We start from the raw sequence: 23,792 nt of genomic DNA on the forward strand, positions 1-23,792 counted from the left end.
CGTTTTGTGTTCATCAAACCATTTTTGCAGTGTGGCAGGGCGCATTATCCGGCTGAAAGAAGCCACTGCCTTCAGGGAAGTTTCCATGAAGGGGTGTACTTGGTCACCAACAATGTTTAGGTAGGTGGTACATGTCAAATAAGAACCACATGAATGGCAGAACCAAGGTTTTCCAGTAGATCAGTGGTTCTCAACAAGTGGAGTCCATGCCTTGACGGGTGAAGGCAATGTGATGCTTTGGGCAATGTTCTATTGCAGTGGTTCCAGTGGCGGTGCGTCCATAAGGGCGCACGGGCGCTGCCCCCTCTCTCCAGCCAATGGATGACCAATGGATAGATTCATGCATTGCATTGCATTGAATCTATCCACGGCCGCCGCTACTACCCCCTATTCAGGCGCCCGGCCTCTTGCCAGGCGCCTGAATTACAGTGGCAGGGGGTGTTTTTAAAGCACCTGATTAGAGCCATAGGCTCTAATGGGCGTCAAAAAAGATGACCTAGGTGTGTTAGAACAGTGAATGAATATTCATTGTCCTAACACAGAACCTCCTCTCCGCCAATCAAGTGCTCAGGTCTGTTACCCCTCACTAGGGATGAGCTCCGGCTTGTTCGCACAGCCCATGTGCAGAGCCCACCAGGAAGTCGGCACTGAGCTGCGCTAATCACAGGCAGTAAGACATTTCCCGATGTGCGGCTGCAGAGATCGAGAAATGTCTTACTGCCTGTGATTAGTGCAGTGCAGTGCCGACTTCCGGGCGGGCTCTGCATGTGGGCTGTGTGAACACGCCGGAGCTCATCCCTACCCGTCACCTGATTTGGCTGAAACGACAGGCGCTGTGATTGGACGCCAGACGGGAGGAGACTAATGGAGGACAAAGCTCACCGCTGTCACCCGCTGCCCCACGAGACAGGATAAGTGCCGGGTAGGCACAGTGGCAGCAATGGATGGGCAAAGTGGCTGTGTTTGGGCAGAGTGGCAGCGTTTGATGGGCACAGTTTAGTTTGTTTGCGCCCCCCCCCCCCCCCCCCAAAAAAAATATATTTTCTGAGTTGTTCTCAACTCCTGTCCTCGGGACCCACTAACAGGCCAGGTTTGCAAGATAACTGAAATACATCACAGGTGATATAATTTGCTGCTCAGTGTTTGCAGTATTCTAGTCTGCATCTCCCCAAGGTAATACTTAAAATCTGGCCTGTTAGTGGGTCCTGAGGACAGGAGTTGAGAATCACTGCAGTAGAACATTGCCCAAAGCATCACACTGCCTCTACCCATCAAGGCATGGACTCTACTAGACCTCTGAAGGTGTGCTGTACTATCTTGGCACCAAGCCGCCCGTAGATGATCGCAGCTTGCCTTCTTCCCATACTGCATCTCGGTGCCATCTCTTCCCTAGGTAAGTGATGCACACACACCCGGCCAGCCACATGATATAAAAGAAACCATTCATCAGCCCAGGCCACCTTCTTCCATTGCTCTGTGGTTCAGTTCTGATGCTCACGTGTCCATTGTAGGTACTAAGGTTGAGCTCAGGCGTGTTCGCATGCTCCAGGAGTAGAGCCCGCCAGGAAGTTGGCGCAGTGCTGCGCTAATCCCAGGCAGTGAGACATTGCCCCGATGTGCGGCTGCAGAGATCGGGAAATGTCTCACCGACTGTGATTAGCGCAGCGCTGCGCCGACTTCCTGGCGGGCTCTGCACGTGGACCGTACGAACACGCCTGAGTTCATCCCTAGTAGGTACTTTTTGGCAGTGGACACGGCTCAGCATGGGCACCTTGACTAGTCTGCGGCTACAGAGCCCCATACACAACAAAATGCGATGCCCGGTTTTTCTGACATCAACTTCAAGGACAACATGTTCACTTACGGGAGATTGTTGCATGATGAATTGTCTGGTGACAGGGTTTCTTTAAATTTTAGTGTCTTTAAAATTGTCCTTAAATTTTTTTTAGATTTGTAGTTTTCCAGCACTTTAAGAGATGAGTTACCTTTACCTTTGTTCCAGCAATCAGTTTACAAGCAGGAGCCAAGATTTCCCTTTTGTTGGTTCTGGCTGGAGGGCGGGGAGATAATTATACCGGTTGTGTTACCTGGAGATGTCAGCAGTTGTAATTATTCAGCTGAATGTTATAGGTAAAGACTTCGCACACCACCGAATAATTGCGTCCAAGCTAAGCGCATATCCTATTTTTTAAAGCACCGTTCAGGGCCGGCGAGGTTGTAGAGTACGGCTTGTTATAATCTATGAATGATCTATTAGAATACATGGCTCAGCAAGAACACGGCTCAAAGTCCTTTTTAGCACAATAAAAACAGGCGAGGAAGTGTTCGCGTGACCAGCCGGGCTCCTGGCCGCCTCTGTGGGAAGTAAAGGACGCAATAAAAACTCACCGCCGGGACTTGCATCGTATAGGTAGGAGTGCAATGTGTGCATGCAAAAACTAGAATAGGTGTTTCATTTTATTATGTCACCTGATTGTACAGCTCCTGGTGCAAATGACATTGCTGTAAAGCCATCAAGCCATTCAGCAAGTTATTTGTTAACCGATCCCAAAAAGGACGGCTTGTTTCTGGCCACGTTCTGCTGACTTTTAAATCATTACTGGACCTTTTACAGCCTAAAGCAATGATGGAGAACCTTGGCACCCCAGATGTTTCCCATGATGCTCAACTACAGTGCAGAGTGCATGAGCATCATGAAAAATGTAGTTCCAAAACATCTGGGGTGCCAAGGTTCACCATCACTGGCCTAAAGCCACCATACACACGATCTGATTGTTGGCCAGAGCGTCAGACTTTTGTCCAAAGGGCGTGTGCCGGGAACTTGTCTTGCATACTAACGGCACACAATGGTCTGCCAACAAACACGATCGTAGTGATGTACTACAGCTCTTGAGCGCAACCCTTTGTGCACCTTCTGCTAATGTCTTGTTTGGTGAGCATTGATTCTGAGCATGCGTGTTTGGACTTTTGTGTGATGGACTTGTGTACACACGATAGGAAAATCTGACAACAGACTGTTGTGCGCCGAAAATTTACTAGCCTGCCATCCAACATTTGTTGGTGGAAAGTTGGACAACGATTGTCTGAAGGAGCGTACGAACGGACGGATTTTATGCAAACGGTGTGTCATCACACAATTCCCTGCTGAAAATCTGATCGTGTGTAGGAGGCTTTAGCTTGCAGATGCTGAAGAGTGCTGCATCCAGCAAGCATTTAAAATAGTTTTAGGGCCTACTCACACTATGTGTTTTTTTTTATTGTTGTGTTTTTTTTTTTTTTATTGCATAGCAAATTGCCCAGCAAACATGCATTTACTTAAAGAAATAATTAAAAAAAATGTTATTGAGCATTCAACAAGATTTAAAACAGAAAATTATGCAATAGGCCACTAGATGGTGCTATGTAGCATCAGAAATCCCTATAATAATTAGCGTCATCTAGTGACCAAATGCTGTATTCTTTGTTTTAAAGCTCATCTCCTGGAAGCTTGACAATTTTGACAATTCTCCCTCGCGGTGGGGCTGCGTCCACGCTTCAAGGGTTAAGTACTTGTTTAGGTCTAAGGTACACGCAAAACTAATCCGATCCTAAGCACTGCTGAATCAAGCGTCCAGTAGGATTTGACAGTCAGCATAACGAAACAAGCCCTCCTTTTTGGAATCGGTTAACAAATAACTTGCTGAACAGCTCCTTGGTTTTTCAGCAAGGAGCTGTTCAGCAAGTTATTTGTTAACTGATTCCAAAAAGGAGGGCTTGTTTCGTTATGCTGACTGTCAAATCCTACTGGACGTTTTACAGCCTTTGCTTGCAGAAGCTGAAGAGTGTTGCAATCAGCAAGCATTTAAAGTAGTTTTAGGGCCTGTTCACACTATGATTTTTTTATTTATTTTTTTAAATTTTTCGCCCAGCAATGAAAAGCATCGCATACTAGCTCATTATGAAATACTTACCTTAGAACGAGGCGTCGGCATCTCACTCAGTCCACGCCGAGGGAGCTGACATGTTCCCTCGGCATGTCTTCCGTGTATCGCGGCTCCGGCGATGTGAGTGGCCTGAGCAGCAATATCGTCACTCCCGCGCATGCGCGCAGGAGATTTCTTTCCAGTGCTTGCCGGGCTTCCAGCCAAGAATCCCCTGTGCGCATGCGCCGCTGCAGTCAGCGGCTCATTGCGAGGCGAATATCTCCTAAACCATACAGGTTTAAGAGAGATTTTTTTTTTTACCTACAAGTAAGCCTTATTATAGGCTTACCTATAGGTAAAAGTAAAAAAAAAAAGACAATAGAACCGCTTTGCGTGCCTGGTAGGCAAGTGGTTAAACAGAAAATTATGCATTTGGCCACCAGATGGTGCTAAGTAGCATAAGAAATCCCTATAATAATTAGCGCCATCTAGTGACCAAATGCTGTATTCTCTGTTTTAAATGCTCATCTCCTGGAAATTTGTCAATTCTCCACTGCAAGTGAGGCTCTGTCCGCACTTCAAGGGGTTGACGGCTTGCTTAGGTCTAAGAGACACGGAAAAGAAGATTTACTGGAACCACTAGATCAGTCTCTACAGCATCTTCTCCTCCTATGCTCTAGTGATCGAGGGTCCTGATGTCATCAAGACTGATACAAGGTCTATACATGTCCAGGTGCAAATGACACTGCTGAAAAACCCATGAGCGGTTCTGGAACTGATCCCAAAAAAGGAGGGCTTGTTTCTGGCCATGTCCTGCTGACTGGCAAATCCTATTGGGCATTTTAGAGCCTTAAGCCCCGTACACACGATCGGATTTTCCGCAGACACAACGTCAGCCTTTTGTCTGAAGGGAATTGGCCAGGAACTTGTCTTGTACACAATTGTCGGCCAACAAACACAAACGTAGTGACGTACTACATGGCTTTTCAGATCTTTAGCGCCATTCACGTGGCAGTGAAGCCTGGCCCATGTAGTCCGATCCGATAGAAGAGCTCCTGTTGCTCCGATTGCTGAAAAAGTTTATGTTGGTTTGGATAGAAAAGTGTCAGAACACACAGAGCATCACAGTTTGTTGTGTATGGGGGGGGGCTGAGTAGCCGCAGAACGGTCAGGGTGCCCATGCTGCCCCGTGTCCACAGCCAAAAGCTCCTAGAATGGGCACGTGAGCGTCAGAACTGGACCGCGGAGCAATGGAAGTAGTGAGAATGGGCACGTGAGCGTCAGAACTGGACCGCGGAGCAATGGAAGTAGTGAGAATGGGCACGTGAGCGTCAGAACTGGACCACGGAGCAATGGAAGTAGTTGGTTTGGTCTGAGGAGTTCAAGAATGGTTTGAGGAACACAACAAGCAGTTCAAGGTGTTGATTTCGTCTCCAAATTCTCCAGATCTTAGTCCAATCGAGCATCCGTGGGATGTGCTGGAAGAAGACTAACAAGAAGTGAACAACCTAAAAAAAAAGCACACTATAAAAAGTATTTTAAGTACTAACTTGCAATGTTCTCCTTCCCATAAATAATAGCTGAAAGGGACAGTGAACCAAGCCTAAGGGGCAGCACAAGCTGCATGAACAAACCACTCTCACCCATGCAACCAGAATACCTTTGAGACTGAGCCCTTAACTTTTTTTTTTTCATTTTTTGAACAGCTCTGGAGGTTGGTGAAAATATTAGGGGTCTAAATGGACACCCAACATCTCACTTTCAAGACAGAGAAAGACATTGAGACATAGATCCCTTAAAGCGGAATTCTGCTTAAAAAATAAATAAATAAAAGTCAGCAGCTACAAATACTGCAGCTGCTGACTTTTAATAATGGGACACTTACCTGTCCTGGAGTCCAGCGGTGCGGGGGATCGAAGCCCCGCTCGCTCCCCCCCCCCACCTCCTCTCTGTGGCACTGGCATTGTAACTGTGGGCGCCCGGCTGTGGCTTCACAGCTGGGCACCCACTGCGCATGCACGAGCCACGCGTCGTGACTGGCTGGGCAATTATCTGGGACCTGTGACGTGTCCCAGATTGCCGAGAGGGAGGGGGGAAAGGTGATCTCCTTTCTGGTGCCGCGGTGCGCCAGGAGGAAATGGTTACAGGGTACCTCCGAAAAGAGGGTACGGGTTCCCCCCTAAAAAAAAAAAAAAGACATACCAAATGTGGCATGTCAGGGGGTCACCTCCCTTAAAGCGGAAGTTCCATTTTTGGTTGGATCTCCGCTTTAATCCCTTCTCTGCAGCTATAGAGTGAATGAACAGGAAGCGCTCTGTACAGAGGCACCCTGTTCAGTCACACACTGAAGCACTGTAAACACGGGGAGGGCCACAGGCAGATTGGTTCCAGTAATTACACCCACTCCTGCTGCTCTGGGCCCCCTTGTTGAACTTATGGTGCCTGGATCCCATACAGGAGGGCAGGCCCTGACCTCCCAACATCATAGCCTGCTCTTCTTCATAGGAGTGTCTAATTACTGCTTGCGCTGGCCCAGCTCCTCTGCCCCTCCCTTCACCTCCCCACATAACCTTTTGATGTTGCTTCCCAGGGAGAGGAGTGATGGAGAGTACATTAGAGCAAGGCCTGACAACTTAAGGCACATGTGCCGCAGATCATTTGCCGCATGTCTACATAATGATTTGATATTTATATGATCTAATTTGTCATGTCATTTAAGTTAATTATTGTAATTATATAAAAACAGATTAAAATAAGGCTCAAAACACCTTCACTGTTGACATGTAAATACATTGAGCTTTGAGAAACGCTTAAAAACATTGGCACAGATAAATGGGCATCCATTGTGGCCCATTGGGCGAGTTTGGCAGACAAAATCTATTCTATTGGAAGAAGGCAGCGTTTACGGTAATCTCTGCATTCGGATCCACCGATTTGTATGAGAATTTTATTCCCACCGATGAGACCTGATGGCCAACTTGTAACAGATAATTCAGAAGTGTGCTGGATATAATATAGGTCAGCCAGGACGGGCCCCGGGGACCAAAACTGTAAGTCCGGTTTACTGTTCAGTACATGATGATGGTAAATATGTTTTGATAATATAAAATTCATTATTGGGTTGGCATTAGCAGTACAACTATAAGAGCAAAAATTCAAAATAAACCATACATTGTCTAATGCTTGGAAATTGACAGTTATGGGAGTATAAAAAAAGAAATAAATGTAATGTGAAACTCCATGTTCATTTGCTCTGTACCATTGGGGGTAAAATCGAATTTTACTAAGCTAGTTGGTTGTTCGGCTGGTCGGTTGTCCTTCGTAAGAATTACACAAATAGGGAACATACTGCATTATGGCCACTAGATGGAGCTGAGGATCGTAGTAATTATTTATTTCCTATGATCATCAGCTCCATCTAGTGGTCATAATGTGGTATTTCCTGACGCCCTCTAATGTAGGGGGTCTCCAAACTATGGCGGGTGGGCCACATCTGGCTTGCTGTAACATTTTATCCAGCCTGCAGCTAGAGTCAGTGGTGTATCTTCAAAGTGCACAAACTGACATAGAGGCTGACTATTGAATATAATCGGGACCTGATAATAAGGGGGGACTCTGATGGGGACTTTGATGTAAGAGGGGGTGGCCTCTGTTGGAGACCCTAATGTAGGGGGGACTCTGATGGGGATCCTGATGTAAGCAGGACCCTGATGTAAAGGGTACTCTGATGTAAGGGGGATTCTAATGGTGACCTTGATGTAAGGGGGATTCTAATGGTTATCCTGATTTAAAGGGTACTCTGATAGGGACCCTGATGTAAGGGGGCTTCTGATGGGGACCCTGATCTGATGTAAGGGGACCCTAATGTAAGGAAGACTCTGATGGGTAACCTGATTAAAGGTGGGCTTTGATGGGGATCCTAATGTAAGGGGAACTCTGGTGGGGACATTGATGTAAGGGGGATTCTGATGAGGACCCTAATGCATGGGGGGACTCTCTTAAAAAAAAAAAAAAAAAAAAAAAATTTGTTCAGTTGGTGAATATTTGTAAAATATACAGTGTGGCTATCATACTGGAAAAGTTTGAATGAATGAAGAAAATTCGACCTGGAAAGAAGATCGCCTAGTAACATTCGATTTTTGCACGGAAAATGTAGTTTCACCGGACAAATTGCTCTGCAAATTTTTGTAAATCCCTAATATGGAAAATGTTGGTGACCCTGGCTATTGACTGTCACTTGAATGACAGCTCTAATGCCTTGGCGGTTGGAATTTGGTGTGACCGTGTGTATGCAAGACAGCTTGAGCGGAGTTCTGTCAGGAAAACCATCAGACCTTTTTCCGACCATAATTCTGATCGTGTGTACGTGGCATAAGTCTGCTGGGGCGACACCTAACCGCAGTCTCAGGTGTTTTAGATGTCTACACTAGGAAGGCTTTTATATAATAGCATAAATAAAGATGTATAAAATACATGAAAGGCACATATAATCTTATGGGAAGATTGTTGTTGTATGGAGTGGTCGGGTGGCAGGGTCTCTTAAAGTGAAGCTCCACTACTTTAAATAGGAAAAAGCATCCCCTTCCGTATGACATCAGATGGTAATTTGTAATAAGTAATAATAAATTCTGTTTTCTGTATCTGTACTTTGCACACAGCTCTTCTCTTTATTCAGTCGGCTTCTTACAAAAATTCACCGTATTTTTTTTTTATTTTTTATTTTTTTAAGCCTTGTGATAGGAGGGTGTACCCCGACCCGGAATGGCCGCCCCCCCAAGTCCTGATCATGGAATGAAGCAGCTGACCTTCAGTGAAGCAGAGCTGGAGGAACTCGCTCCCAGATCTCAGGATGCCGGACCACGAATTCTCTCCAGAATGAAGAAGAGACTCCGGTGAGCACTAACATAACATAGCATGCACACAGGCGTATTTAAAAAAAAAAAAAACTTCCATCTACGCTGGATCTGCCAGGAGCTGGATGAAAAATCCAATATAAAAATAAAAATAAAAAAAAGCGCAGTCACAGTGAATTTGGTTTTGTAGAAGAATATGAATGTAAACTCATTAGATTGGCTAGAACAAGAATGTCCAGTCTTTCTATACAAAGGGCCAGACTAGGGCCAATGGGAGTAGAAAATGCACCAGCATCACTGGTGTCATTGAGAGGAAAATTGGCTCATTATTGGTGTCAGTGAGGAGAATAGCTCTCCATCATTGATGTCAGTGGCAGGAATGGTGCCCCCATCATTGATGTCAGTGGCAGGAATGGTGCCCCCATCATTGGTATCAGTGGTGGGAATGGTGCCCCATCATTGGTGTCAGTGGGAGAAATGGTGTCCTATGATTGATATTAGTAGAAGGAATAGTGCCCCATCATTTATGTCTTTTGAAGGAATAGTGCCCCACTCGTTAGATTGGCTAGAACAAGGATCTCTAAAATTTCTATACAAAGGGTCAGTTTACTGTTCTTAAGACTTTGGGGGGGGGGGGTCAGACTAGGGCCAGTGGGACTAGAAAGTGCCCCAGCATTATTGGTGTCCGTGGGAGGAATAGATCCCCATCATTGGTGTCAGTGGGAGAAATGGTGCCCCATCATTGGTATCAGTGGTGGGAATGGTGCCCCATCATTGGTGTCAGTGGGAGAAATGGTTTCCTATCATTGATATTAGTAGAAGGAATAGTGCCCCATCATTTATGTCTTTTGAGGAATAGTGCCCCACTCGTTAGATTGGCTAGAACAAGGATCTCTAAAATTTCTATACTAAGGGTCAGTTTACTGTTCTTAAGACTTTGGGGGGGGGGGGGGGGGGTCAGACTAGGGCCAGTGGGACTAGAAAGTGCCCCAGCATTATTGGTGTCAGTGGGAGGAATAGATCCCCATCATTGGTGTCAGTGGGAGAAATGGTGCCCCATCATTGGTGTCAGTGGGAGAAATAGTGCCCATCATTGGTATTAGTGGGAGAAATGGTGCCCCATCATTGGTGTCAGTGGAAGGAATAGTGCCCCGTCATTGGTGTTAGTGTGAGGAATAGTGCCCCATCATTGGTGTTGGTGGAAGGAATAGTGCCCCATCATTGGTGTCAGTGGAAGGAATAGTGCCTCCATAGGTTTGCAGTGTGTTTTTTTTTTTTTTTTTTTTTTGCATTTTTGGGCATTATTTATGAACGTGCATATAAATGCATCTGGTGTAAACGAAAGAGGAAAATAAGCAATGGGTTTCTAGGTTCAACCAGAAAACTATTCAGATGGAGTTTGCATGTCCCCCCCCCCCATGTTGACTTGGGTTTACTCTAGATACTCCGGTTTCCTCTTAAACTCAAAAGACATGCTGGTAGGATACTTGGCTTTTGGTTAAAAATTGCCTGTGTGTGTGTGTGTGGCAGGGAAAGGGTTCACTATCTGTGCAAATCAACCGTTCCATTTTAGGCTTCTGTACATCTTCCAGCTGCTGTAGGCTGGCAGTGGATAGTGATAATAACACCAACTTTGCACATACAAAGTCTTGACTTCGGAAAAGAATTACCTCTTGGTGAACACGGATAAAAAGTTTAGAGCTGGCGGTTTTCAAGTTCCGGAATCCCATTCCATACAATATTTAGGATACATCTGGGTTTCCATTATTCATGTATTCTATTATATGGGTTTATTACTTTCTTTATCACATGGCTGGTAATGTGATGGGAAGATTGTCTCATCCAGACATATGTCGGTGAAGCCATGGTGGAATACTTCCAGCATCAGAGGTTTTAGCTCCAACAACTGAGCCGTGTCTCTTCCCCAGTGTCCTCCTCATTTCCGCTTGTTTTTTTTAATTCACCTTGGCGAGGGAATAGCGTGGAGATAATTCTAGGTGCACCTATTAACCTGCTGTGCTCACGCTGCGTTTCTTTGTATTCCAGATGTTCTGGGACAGTCGTGAAATCCCTTCTCCTGAAATTTATTCCGATACTTAGTTGGCTGCCGAGATATCCTGTCAAAGAGTGGCTGTTGGGGGATATAATATCCGGGATCAGTGTTGGTATCATCCAACTACCACAAGGTACAGAATTCGGGCTTTGCAAGAGAACCAGTCATGATTGGGTTTAGGCAAGAATTTAAGTTTTTGGGTTATATTGATTACAGATTTGCCCCATTAGTTTTACTTATTTTGACTCTCCAACTTGAGAGTTGGAAGGTAGCGGTGGTCACTGTAGTAGTGGTGCCTACTACAGCAATTTCCAGGATTCACAGGGATCCCACAGGTATGCATAGCTCCTTAACTGTCCATGTTTTGTGTCAGGGCTGTGCTCAGCTTTCCTGTCTGCTAATTGCCAGCTCCTATCTCTCCACAGTGACTCACCTGTTGATGATATCCTGCTCATCAGTCCTGTCTACTTAAGCTGTCCAGTCCAGATGATCTCTGCCTTCGCCTTGGTCACATCTCTAGAGATGCTGTCCTGTGTTCCTCTTAAAGACTTGCTTGGCTGACATTCCTTCTGGCTCCAGAACCTGCTTGCTGTTCTACTACGCTCATCTCTGGCTCCCTGACGTTTTGGCTTGTCTATCTATTCTGGTTATATTTTGACAAAGTTTACTCTGTTTACCTTTTTTTATTATTATTATTAAACAAGTGTGATTTAACTGTACTTCTGTCTCAGTCTGATTCAGGGTTCCTGACAGCAGGCGAAGGCCCTGAATTCAGATGATGGAGTCAATCCACTTATTGGTAATATTTTTTCCAGATTGGATGAGCAGGATCACCGCATGGATCAGTTTGCCATGGTATTACAAACGCTCCTGAGTCACACGGCTCACCTGGAATCTCCCACTCTGGCTGCCCGTGTTGCAGGCAGTCTCTGTGCAGGCAACCGCTTTGAGTATTGCCTCCATAAGAGGTATGTGTGGTTCCGCTCTGCTTCCCCAGCGTTTTGGGGGCGAACCAGTCCAGTGCAGATGGTTTCTCAACCAGGTTGAGATATACTTTGAGATGCTGCCCCAGGCGTTTCCCACGAACAGAAGCAAAGTAGGTTTTCGTGATCTTTGCTTTCTGAGAGACCCTTGGCCTGGGCTTTGTGACTTTGTTTAAAAGGGTTTTTGCTGTTCCCACGTGCTCCGCTTCTGCTGCCAAGTGCCTCATGTCCATCGAACAGAGTACGAGAACTGTTGTCGATTACGACATTGAATTCCGTACTCCTGGCAGCAGAGGTTGCTTGGAACAATGAGGCCCTCACGGCTGCTTTTTCTCATGGTCTCTCGGATACCATCAAGGATGAGATGGCAGCCCGTGATATACTCGCTCAACCCTTAGGAGGATTGAGAGATTGTGCCCTTATTGTGGCCAGGCAGATCACTTTTTGAAGTCTTGTCCTAACCATTCAAGGACGCTTGAAGCTTGAGGTCCTGTCCTGGACAGACCTTGGGTGACGTTGTTTCATCCCCAGTTATCCAGAAGGATAAGCCCCTGGTTTCGGTTTGCCTTTCTTGGGCTGAGTCATCTGCCGAGATACAGGGGCTGCAGGCCTGTTCATTGATGCTGCCTTTGTATCAAAGAACTCGATTCCACTGCAGCTGCGTGACTTTCCACTTGCCATTGAGGCTCTTGATCATGGGCATCAGCAGGAAGGGGCAAGGGGGGTCAAGTGCCCCCCCTGGAATTGGGAATCCGATCTTAAATTTAGCACAGTTGTGCCGCTATCAGGGCTTCCTGCCCGCTCCGTTCCTTCCCTATTGGCCATAACTGAGGGCCAAGCAAAGGAGACCAGGAGAGGAGAGCATCATGGGACATGTAGCCCCAAAGATTGGCAGCCCCATTTTCCACAAGGAAGAGGCTACAACTTGATCAAGAGAGAGATTGAGAGACTGCAGCCTGTAAAAAAGCTGAGGGAGAGAGTGCTACAGGACAAAGAATGAGGAGTGTGCCGGGCGGAGTCTACCCCCCGGGGGACCCAGAATGATCGATCCTCCAGCCAGAGGGATCACTGCTGTAGTTTCGCTGGGTCTGATAAAAGGGCCTGTTGGTCATTATCCATTACTAATCTTAGGAACTGTACTACGTCTACAGTCTCTGACCATGATAATGTGATAATGACATTGTCAAAAAGGGGAGGTGCATGGGTGACCCTAAAATGATGCCCTCCCCTGAAAAAAGTTCTGCGGATGACCATGCTCTTGACGGAAGACCTCTACAGCCTGCCCATGTAACTCATGAGACTGTTCCATTGTCCATGGCTGTAGGGGCTCTTCACCACGAGATAATCCAATTTCAAGTTATTTCCTCACCTACAGTAATTTTCCTCTGGTTATTGGCTATCCTTGGTTACAGAGGCACAAACCCCTCTTTTGATTGGCTCTGTGCTGAGGTTCTCTTCTGGTTGCCACAATGCAGTAAGACATGCTTCCAGAAGGTAGCCAAGGTCCTGTGCACCTCTTCACTCTCCTCCCTGCCGGAGGAGTACCGCGATTTTAGCAATGTCTTTGACAAAGGTCAAGCCAGTAGTTTGCCTCTACACCGGTCGTATAATTGCACAATTGACCTTTAACCTGGTGCCGTACCCCCTCATGGCCGGGTTTACCCTTTGTCAGTCATGGAGGATAAGGCCATGGAAGCGTATGTTGTGTTGACACACTTTGTCGAGCTTTCATCCGCAAATACTTGCCTCCTGCTGTTGCTGGTATCTTCTTTGTGAAAAAGAAGAGTGGTAAACTGAGACCTTGTATTGATTATAGGGGTCTCAGTCGTTTCACGATGAAGAATGCCTCTCCGACTCCGTTGATTACGGAGTTATTTGACCGCCTTAAGGGAGCTTGAAGCTTGATTTGAGAAGGGCATACAATCTCGTGAGTATTAAGGATGGCAATGAGTGGAGAACTACGTTTTAATACTAGAACAGGCCTCATGAGTACATCCATAATGCCTTTTGGCCTTTGTAATGCCCCAGCGGTTTTCCAGGAATTTATTAACGATGTCCTCCGAGATTTGTTGCAGTTATGTGTGGTGGTTTATCTTGACAATATCCTCATATTTTCCAAGTCCCTGGAGAGACACCACACAGATGTCTGTCGTGTGCTTCAGAAAGAGAAAGCAATCTCTATTGTAAATTGGAGAAGTGTGGATTCCATCATGAACAGGTTAAATTCCTGGGTTATGTGATTTCCAGTGCTGGTTTTTCGATGGACCCATGGGTTTACGTCCTCTGCAGCGCTTTCTTGGCTTTGCCAACTATTATTGGAAGTTTATTCGTAACTTCTCGTCTCTGGTCAAGCCCCTGACTGATAGACCAGAAAGGACGGTAACCCACAGAGTTGGTCTTCGGAGTCCATTAAGGCCTTTTCAGAGTCTCAAGGCTGCCTTTGTTTCTGCTCCTGTGTTGGCACATCCTGATCCTACGTTATCTTTTATCCTTGAGATTGATGCTTCTGAGACTGGAGTTGGCGCCCTTCTGTCTCAACGTCCTACCTCTGAGAGCGCTATGCATCCCTGTGGCTACTTTTTCAAGAAATTGTCACCTGCTGAGTGCAATTACGAGATTGGTGAGAGAGAGCTATTAGCGATCATTTTAGCCCTGAAAGAATGTAGACAGCTCCTCGAAGGTACTACTGTGCCGGTTCTCATTCTTATGCCGCGTACACACGATCAAATTGTCCGGCGTACTTAGTCTGCCGAAATGCATTTCACCGGACAATTCGATTGTGTGTGGGCTTCAGCGGACTTTCTCAGCGTAAAGTCCGGTGGACTTAGAAAGTATTTTTGCAGTCCAATTTTTCCACCGGACTTGGGTTTCAGCGGACAATACGTTAGTCAGTATGCTAGTCCGGCGGACTAAGAATGACGCATGCTCAGAAGCAAGTACGAAAAAGAAAGCTATTGGCTACTGGCTATTGAACTTCCTTTTTCTAGTCCCGTCATACGTGCTGTACGTCATCGCGCTAGCAAACGCCGGACTTTCTGTGTATCCGTGTGTGGCCAAGTCCGTTCGGTAGAAAGTCCGCCGGACTATCCGCCGGATTGTTTGCTGGACTAAGTACGCCGGACAATTCGATCGTGTGTATGCGGCATTACTGACCATAAGAATTTCACATTCTGGTCTAAGGCTAAACCCCTCTCTCCCAGAAGGGAGCAATGGTCTCTTTTCTTGTCTCATTCTTACCCGGTACTAAGAATGTAAGGGCTGACGCTTTGTCACGATAATTTTCCTCCACTTCCAAAAGGAAGTCGGTTCTGGATTCTGTGATTCCTCCTGATTGTGTTCTGACTACAGTTCGCACAGTCTCGCTTCTCTTTTGGGTGACAAAATTCTTGCTGCTCAGGTCCATGGTCCTCCTGAGAAACCTTGTGACCGCTGCTTTGTCCCAGAGAGTCTCCGTACTGCCGTGCTCCAGACTTGCCATTCTCCTAAGGCTGCTGGCCACCCTGGGAAGAATCAACTCTTTTGGGCCATTTCCCAGCAATTCTGGCCTAGTCTAGGTGCTGATGTAACTGCCTTCATAGCTGCCTGTTCCGTGCGTGCTCAGAGTAAGACTCCACGACATCTTGTAGTGTCCTTGGAAAACTCTTTGATTCGAAAAATATTTGAATTTCATCCAAACTTTTGATACCTTATTTCAGGTTCGTTTACATTCGTTACTATTGTAATTCGGAAATTCTGATACATCCGAATTTATGAATAACAAAAAATGTGTCCAAATTTCAATTCAGAACAAAATTTATCGGCACATGTCTGTTGGAAATAAGAATGGTCCCTGGTTTTCTTTGCTGCATACTAGTACCTAGTCCTGGCTTTCAGGATCTCCCCACTAATGCGTTGCTGAACATAATGGGCTATGGTGCAGTGACTGTTCACAATTGGACTGTACAGGGTTTGATTACTCTCCATGTCCTCCAAGGGCTACTCCTCTCCCGGCAGCAGGACATTAGGCTACAGGGTGGGTAATCGGGGTGTGTGTGTGTGTGTGTGTGTGTGTGTTTGTTTGTTTGTACAGTCTGATGTAAGAGTGATCCAGTGTTATCTGCCGCATGGAGGAGCGCTGTCCTGACAGGAGGGTAGAGCACAACACAGCCTGCACCACTCCCTAGCTCTCTCCTCTCTGCCATTTCTCCTTTCTGGACTTTACTGCTGCTCTCCCCTTGTCGTGAACTTGCGTGCAGGAATGCAGGGAAGGAGCTCAGCGGCCAGGCAAAATATCCATGGAGTGGCCAGACTTGGGGGCACAACTTAAATCTGGGGGCACACCTACGATTGCCACTTTTTTTTTTTTTTTTTTTCATCAAGCCAAACATGAACACTTTAGTGGCCAGGGACACCTTTTTGGATACCCCAAGGAGAGTAGTAATGCAGCGATCCTAGCTTTCTGCAGCGAACGGTGGGTGTGGCCAAAAAGTTCTTGCTGGCATCATCGCCCTGCCACCCAGTGATGCTAAACCTGCCCCAAGACAGCTGCCCTTCAGCTCCTGGACGACAACAGATTTGTGTGTGTGACTATCTTGGTTACTTGGGGAGCCACAGCTCAGTCTGAATAATGTGCCCGGGTTTCAGTCTACCTGAAACCTGGACACATGATTCAAAACCCGGACAGGGGGCTTCCCTAGCCCACCCCAGCACCCCCCTAGTTCTGACCATGGTCCAGGCAGAAGTCGAGGCAGGCAAGAAAGTATTCGGGTCCAGGCAGAGGTCAAGGCAGGCAAGAGAGTGTTCAGACAGGTGACAAGCAAAGGAGTGTTCAGATACAGACAAAGGTCAACGCAGGCAAAATAGTAGTCTGGTCAAGGCAGGGGTTGCAGCAGGTGAGAGAGTAGTCAGGTCAAGGCAGTCAAGAAAGTAGTCAAGTCCTGGCAAGGGGTCACAATAGGCAAGAGAATAGTCAGGTTCAGGCAGTTGTTGAAGTGGGCAAGAGGATAGTCAGGTCAGGCAAACTGGTTCGGCAGGTAATGGCTAGCTCAGTATCCTGGAGGTGCCGGAGTTCATGGGAATCCCAGAGGTCCTGAAGATCCTGGATGTTCTGGAAGCCTACAAACTGTAACACAAATAGTTTACATTCCTCTTTAAATCATTGACCCTTTTAGGAACTGGGAGACGGCTCAGGCAGTTTACAGGAAGCAAGTCAGGTGGCACCCGACCATTAAATGTCAAGGTTCTTCCATACTGATCTGTTAAACAAGAAGTTTATAGCACCTTTCACCACGTTCCGGGATGTTTGATGTAAATGTCTTTAGCAGATGTGTAATTCCTTACCCAAGTATAAATCTATATTATTTTCATTTGGTTTCTATTTTGATGGTCTGTAGGTTTAGCGTATGCCCTGCTGGCTGGGGTCCCCCCTGTCTTTGGTCTTTACTCATCATTCTATCCTGTACTGCTTTACACCATATTCGGCACATCCCGACACATCTCGGCAGGTAAGTACAATGCTCTAGGAGTCCTTTTTATTAATCATTTTTTGCCAATAAATGATTATTTTATAAAATATACCTGTAGGCAAGTTGTGGCATGTTTAATCTGGTCTGCCAGAATATCAAGCTTTAGACCCCTTTCACACCACACTGCTGATAGCGTGGGCGGTAAAACGGCGCTATTTTTAGCGGCGTTTTACCGCCGGATTTGCGTCGCATTTTACCCCCCGCTAGCGGCCGCGAAAGGGTTAAAACCGCCGGCAAAACGCCGCTATTGCGATTACAGCGCTGCCCCATTGATTTCAATGGGGAGCAGCGGTGGAGGAGCGGTAAACACACCGCTCCTTCACCGCTCCAAAGAAGCTGCTGGCAGGACTTTTTTCTGACGTCCTGCCAGCGCACCGCTGTAGTGTGAAAGCCCTCGGGCTTTCACACTACAGACAATGGTGCAGCTTCTTTAGGGCGTTTTGCAAGCGCTATTTCTAACGCTATAGCGCCTGCAAAACGCCCTGGTGTGAAAGGGGTCTAAAGTTCATGAACTGCTATCTGGCAGGTTTCTGCACAGACTTGCCACTCTGTGATCCAGTGCCGGTCCTCTTCTAGTTAAAATGATACCCAGCATCATTTCCCCCACATCCTGTAAGCCCAAGACATGAAGGATATTCCCCTAGGTGTGTGTCATCAACAGGGCCGTTTGAAGGAATTTGGGAGCCCCAAGCAAAACGTACACACCAACATGGAAGCATTGTGGCAGTAAACAATGAGGTCTTAAAGCACCCATATGGCTGGGCATATAAATTATGGATAAGTGATAACATCTTGTACAGTGGACATAGTATATCTAACGATATCTAATGAGGGGAAAGAGTTACCATAGCTTTCTTTCCATTTTCTTTCTTTACCATCCCATTTCCATCTTATTGCTTCTTTTTTGAATCGGGTAATATTTATTAAAGCCTTTAATAAATATTACCTGCTTCAAAAAAGAAACACTAAGATGGAAATGGGATGGTAAAGAAAGAAAATGGAAAGAAAGCTATGGTAATTGTTTTTATTATGGTCAGCAAGCTACCATATTTTTATTACTAAATGGGTCTTGATGACTGCCCCCCCCCCCTTACTACTCCTCCCCGCCCCCCCCCCCGTGTTCTTTTTAACCCCCCTCCCTACCGCGTACCGCATGGCAGGAGATTCAGTTTTCTGTTCCCGGCCGGCCGGACTGAAAGGAAGTGAGCACTCAGTGTGTGCACTTTCCTGTCAGTCTGACCGGGAACAGGAAACGGAATCTCCTGTACCGCGCAGACTGCAGGAGGAAGGAAGAGGAGCTCGGCCACGCTACAGGCTGCAGCTTATAGGAAGCGGTGGCGCGGCTGGGGCCCCAGGCCAGCTCGGGACCCCAAGCAATTGCTTGTTTTGCCTGTCCTGTTGCGACGGGCCTGGTCATCAAACCACTCTGGGCTCACAGGAGAATGCTGCAGGGAAAAGCCTTCATGTTAATATGTTGGCCTTCAGAATTTCCCACTGCTGGAAAAAGAAGAGAAGGAATAATGAATAATGTATACTTGTCACAATGTGGTTCACTTGTGGCTAGGATCTGCCAACTGCCATTCCAGTCTCTAATAGGATTGCCTGTACCAAGGCAATGCGGTTAGCTATCGGAATGGGAGTTGATGGACCATTAAAGAGGAAGTAAAACCTGATGAGTTTACTTCCTCTTTCATTCCCTGCAAAGGCAAAGCATAATGGACTACTATGCATTGCATAGTAGCCCATTATGTGTCACTTACCTGACACAGGAGCCAGCGAAGTCGCCGCTGTCCCCTGTAGTCCGCCGCATCCATCTTGTTGGTGGGGTCTCGCAGCTCCGCCGCTGTCATTCCGCGAAGCCGCGATGACGTCACTCCCGCGCATGCGCACAGGAGTCGACACGCACGGCAGCTCCATTCTTGGAAATGCCGCGCTCAGTGCGCATGCGCACCGCTGTAGACAGCAGTGCCCGTTTTCGGGCAAATATCTCCTAAACCATATAGGTTTAGGAGATATTTCTTGGACCTACAGGTAAGCCTTAATCTAGACTTACCTGTAGGTCAAAGTGGTTTGTAAGGGTTTACAACCACTTTAAGGAAAATGTGTGTGTGTGTGTGTGTGTGTGTGTGTGTGTAATAAAGATATCACTTTTTTACTTTTTTTTTTTTTTCAATCAAGACAGGGAAGCGTAGAACACCAGTTAGAATTGTTTTTACATCCTGGATCTTTAGATGGATTGGATTTTTTAAAATTCTCTCCCCTGCAGGGACCTTTGCTGTCATCTCTGTGATGGTCGGTAGTGTGACAGAGTCCCTGGCACCATCTGACAATTTTCTTTTTCTGGGCAATGGCTCGATTGTGGATGAGGAAGCCAGGGATGCTGCCAGGGTTCAGGTGGCATCAGCCTTAACATTGTTGGTTGGAATATTTCAGGTAAGGATTGCACATTTGTTATATATACTGTATGTGTAAATATACGTGTGTGTGTGTGTGTGTATGTATGTGTGTATATGTGTGTGTATATATATATATATATATATATATATATATATATATATATATATATATATATATATATATATATATACTGTGTGTGTGTGTGTATATACTGTGTGTGTGTGTATATATATATATATATATATATATATATATATATATATATATATAAAATGTGTGTCACCCTCCTAAATTTAGTTTGGCTCCTCCTGTTATCTGTGGAGCAAGGGTTGATTGTTTAGGCCTGCTCAGTGTCTCACAGGCTGCTACTCTGATTACTTCCCCCTGTATTTTAGAGGATTCTAGAATTATAGTGGGAGCAAGAACAGCGTAAGCAGCCTGGATATTTATAGAACTTCAGCCAATCCCTGGGAAGGTGTGCCCAGAAGGTGGTGGAAGGGAAGAGGCCATAAATAGTATGGGGCCTGAGGCAGGACATGCAAAGTTCCTGCTGGAGGAGACCCCTGTGCAGGGGCTCAGCCCATGGGGCAGGATTTCTGAAGGTGCCATCTAGAAGACATCGAGGTCCCAGCTGAGACTTTGGCTGGAGGGACTATTTGCAAAAGGTTAGTCCTGGAGTTCATTTGGGTCTGGAGAGGCTCACTGGAGAGTCCCAGGAGGAAGCTGGGTCCAGCTGTCCTATGGTGGTGTGAGTTTGTGTCTCCCTCACTGGAGAGTGCTCGATGGATATCGGAAGGAAGCAACTGATGATCCTTTGGCCGTGTAAGATACACTGATACAGGAAGTTAGTGGCTTTGTGCAGTTGTTGTTGTTTTTTTTTTTTGGTCAGTTGGGAAAAGTCCTAGTCTCTGAGGGAGATTCTGAGGGACATTTTTGTGCAGCTTAGCAAGCCAGGGAAGCGTCCTCAAAGTGTTCAGTTCTTCAGTTTGGGGTATCGCATGCTCCCTCACCACATCCATGATCAACGTTCCAATAAAACTCTAAAAAAAAAATTTGAGTCAGTGGAAGAGTTAAGAAAATGCCTTGTGCCTAGCTGTGTGCCCTAATGGGGGAATTATATACTGTGTGTATGTGTGTATATATAGTGTGTGTGTGTGTGTTTGGGTATTTTTTTTTAATAAATAGAATTTGATGTGATTCATGGCCACATACAAAAGTGTGTTGTGTGTGTTTTATTTGCTTACAGATGTTAGAACATTCAGAGATTTTCTATTTTTTTTTCTTACACCTCTATTGGCAGATCTTGTTGGGTTTGATGCAGTTCGGCTTTGTGGTGACGTACCTTTCGGAGCCTCTGCTTCGTGGTTACACCAGCGCAGCGGCTGTTCAAGTGGTTGTGTCTCAGGTGAAGAGCATTCTGGGAGTAAAAATCAGCCAAGAGAGCCGCCCGCTGTCTCTCATCTATGTAAGACCCTATGGTGGTATGATGCTCCCATATAACATGTGTACTATATGTCCTGCACTATGTGTAGCTCATCTGCTTCAATGTTTAATGAATCAACAAGTTCTATACTAAAGGTAACCCTAACTAAAAAATAAAAATAAAAATTGAGGCTGCCATAACTGACCTATTCTTCTGAAAATGCTATCTGTCTGGGTGTCATGCTGAACCTCTTGCTTCAATACAATGAGTTTCTAATCAGGACTTTTGTCTAACTTCAGCCAATTTTATTTATTTCTGTTTTTATTGCAGAGCTAAAGGCAAAACTTTTTTTTTTGTTTTGCATAGAGTAAGGCCCCTTTCACACTAGCGGACTGATTGGGGGTCCGCCTGTCAGTTTTTTAGGTGGACCTGATTGGACGCACCAGTAGACATGTGCAGTTCGTTTCTTTCCGAATCCAAATTCGGCCAAATTTTTTTCGTTATTCAGGAATTCAGAAGTATCCAATTTTCCCGAATTACAATATTAAAAAATTCAAACAAATCTGAAATAACGAAACTAAAATTTTGAACAAAATTTGCATAGTTCGAATTAGAATGTGGATAGTTTTTTAAATTTTGAATAGTTTTCAAATCGAATCTGGATAGTTTTCAAATCGAATTTGAATTTCAGAAGACAATAAAATGGCATATGAATATAAAGGAATAGAAAAGAACAGAATACAAAATAAAAGAATGGAAAAAAATTTAATAGAAGATAAAGGGATAGAATAAAAAGTAAAAGGAATAGAGTAAAACCAAACAAAATCGAATATATATAAAAAAAAAGAACAGAATTAAATAGAATAGAATATAACTATCTTGTAAAATTTAGAATTTTAAAAATAATAAATTTGAATTCAAATAGAGAAAGAATAGACTAGAACCTTCTTTGGAAATTATAGAATACATTCAAATTCGAATAGAAAATAAAAGAATAGAATAGAAAAAAACAATAGAATATAACTATCTTCCAGAATTCCAAATAGAATAAATTTGAATTTGACAAGCATAGAATTGAAAATGAGAGACTAGAAAATAATAAAATACAAAAAAATAATAGACTAAAATAGAAACAATATAACCTTCTTCCGAAAATTCGCATTTCGAATAGAATAAATTTGATTTAGAGTGGATTTCAAATTAGAATTTTCCGAATTCGGTTGAATTGAGTTTGAAAATACTAAACGAATTCCAAAAACAAATTAAGTAAATGTAACTAATTTAACTAAACTCATTTATGTAAATAATCGATTCCAACCCGAAAACTAAACTAATTCGAAAAACAAATGAAATTAATTTAAATGAATTTACGTAAATAACGAAGCAAAACAAAATACATTTTTTTCGTTCTGTGCATGCCTGCCCTCCAGTCTTCCCTTAGAGCGGCAGGAGTCACCGGGCATGTTGTGTCTGACACCTGCCGACATCTGATCCGATCCAGTCCTCTAAAAACAGATGGATGGGGACCTGTTCCCCACTCGTCTGGCGGACCGGATGGCAGTCGGGTGTAAATGGACTCTGGCTGCCTCCATAGAGCAAAGCGGGCTCTTGTGTCAGCTCTGCATATGCGGGAGTGGATACGGACCAGCCATCCAGGCGGGTATTCTGCTCAGCGGGGATCAGCGGACAGATTACGAAGCCCGCCCCGTGTGTAAGGGGCCTTAAAGTTCATTCAAATGTGTAACCCGGGGGTGGCAAAACCAGGCAATTGAGCTGCTGATTTACAGCCACCCACCTGAACACATGCAACTGCCCAGAAATGTAAACATGTTGTACTTCATGGGCATGGCAAAAATTAAACAAGATGTGGAAATCGGCGGGCATTACCGCAACACACACCACGCAAGTCCTGCAATGCGTGTGATTGCAGAACGGCAATGTGGCATTTTACTGGCTTAAATCCTATTGCCTTCTCACCTCCTGTCAAATGCCTCTGAAAAGCGATCTGCTGCAAATCACTTTTCAGAGGGACGGCAAGGACTGTCGCATATGTGAGAGAGGGTTATAACCCCCATCAGTTTTTTTTTTTTTTTTTTTTGCCATCTGTGTAGCATTGGTGAGATTTTCCTTTTTCCTGTTCATAGCCACAAGCGGAAGTGAGAGGAAATCCCTCCGAAGTGAGGGAATCCCCAGTTGTCACTAGAACTAGTGTCCCCATTGGAAGATTCACCCTCTATTCCTGTTCTGGTGACAACCCAATATTTCGTTTTTTATTCACTTTCAGTGATGATGGTAAACAGGACAAATAGAGAGGCTGAATCTCCCTAATGGGGGCACAGGCAGCAATATAAGCCCAACAGGGGTTCTAATCCATCTCCACTCCATCCAAAACAGAAAACCAAGTTTTGCTTTTAGGTATACTCTAGGCCAGTGAAATATTTTACTTTATTTGACTGATGTGGGTCATTGGACTCCTATGCCTTATTGTGTAACAGCCAAGTATGGGGTTATTTAGCAAGGTGCAAAGTACTGTACTCAGAGAAGCCAATCAGAATATATCGCACACCAGTGGCTTTGGTGAAGTAAATTCTTATTGGCTGCTATTGGTTATGGTACATTGTGTTTAGTTTTTTGCTCCTTGCACTGCTTAATGAGGATTTCCATTGGTGGGTTTTGT

General features: G+C 45.2%; 1 protein-coding gene across 2 annotated transcripts in view; it reads left to right on the plus strand.

The window, feature by feature from the left end:
- Positions 1–23,792, plus strand: part of LOC143927560 (solute carrier family 26 member 6-like) — an 82,834-nt gene that overhangs the window by 4,449 nt on the left and 54,593 nt on the right. Inside the window, exons 1-6 of one of the 2 annotated variants that reach the window (XM_077451694.1) lie at positions 2,170–2,410; positions 8,632–8,794; positions 10,802–10,941; positions 17,164–17,274; positions 19,562–19,728; positions 20,993–21,157. In XM_077451694.1, the coding sequence (XP_077307820.1) occupies positions 8,664–8,794; positions 10,802–10,941; positions 17,164–17,274; positions 19,562–19,728; positions 20,993–21,157 (714 nt within the window). In that variant the 5' untranslated portion in view covers positions 2,170–2,410; positions 8,632–8,663. Of the gene's footprint in view, positions 1–2,169; positions 2,411–8,631; positions 8,795–10,801; positions 10,942–17,163; positions 17,275–19,561; positions 19,729–20,992; positions 21,158–23,792 lie in introns of those variants that run through there. The other variant, XM_077451693.1, reaches the window with a different exon arrangement.

This window comes from Lithobates pipiens, unplaced genomic scaffold, assembly GCF_037356315.1.
Source record: "Lithobates pipiens isolate NorthernLeopardFrog02 unplaced genomic scaffold, aLitPip1_a1.2 Scaffold_23, whole genome shotgun sequence".
Lineage (NCBI taxonomy): Eukaryota > Metazoa > Chordata > Amphibia > Anura > Ranidae > Lithobates > Lithobates pipiens.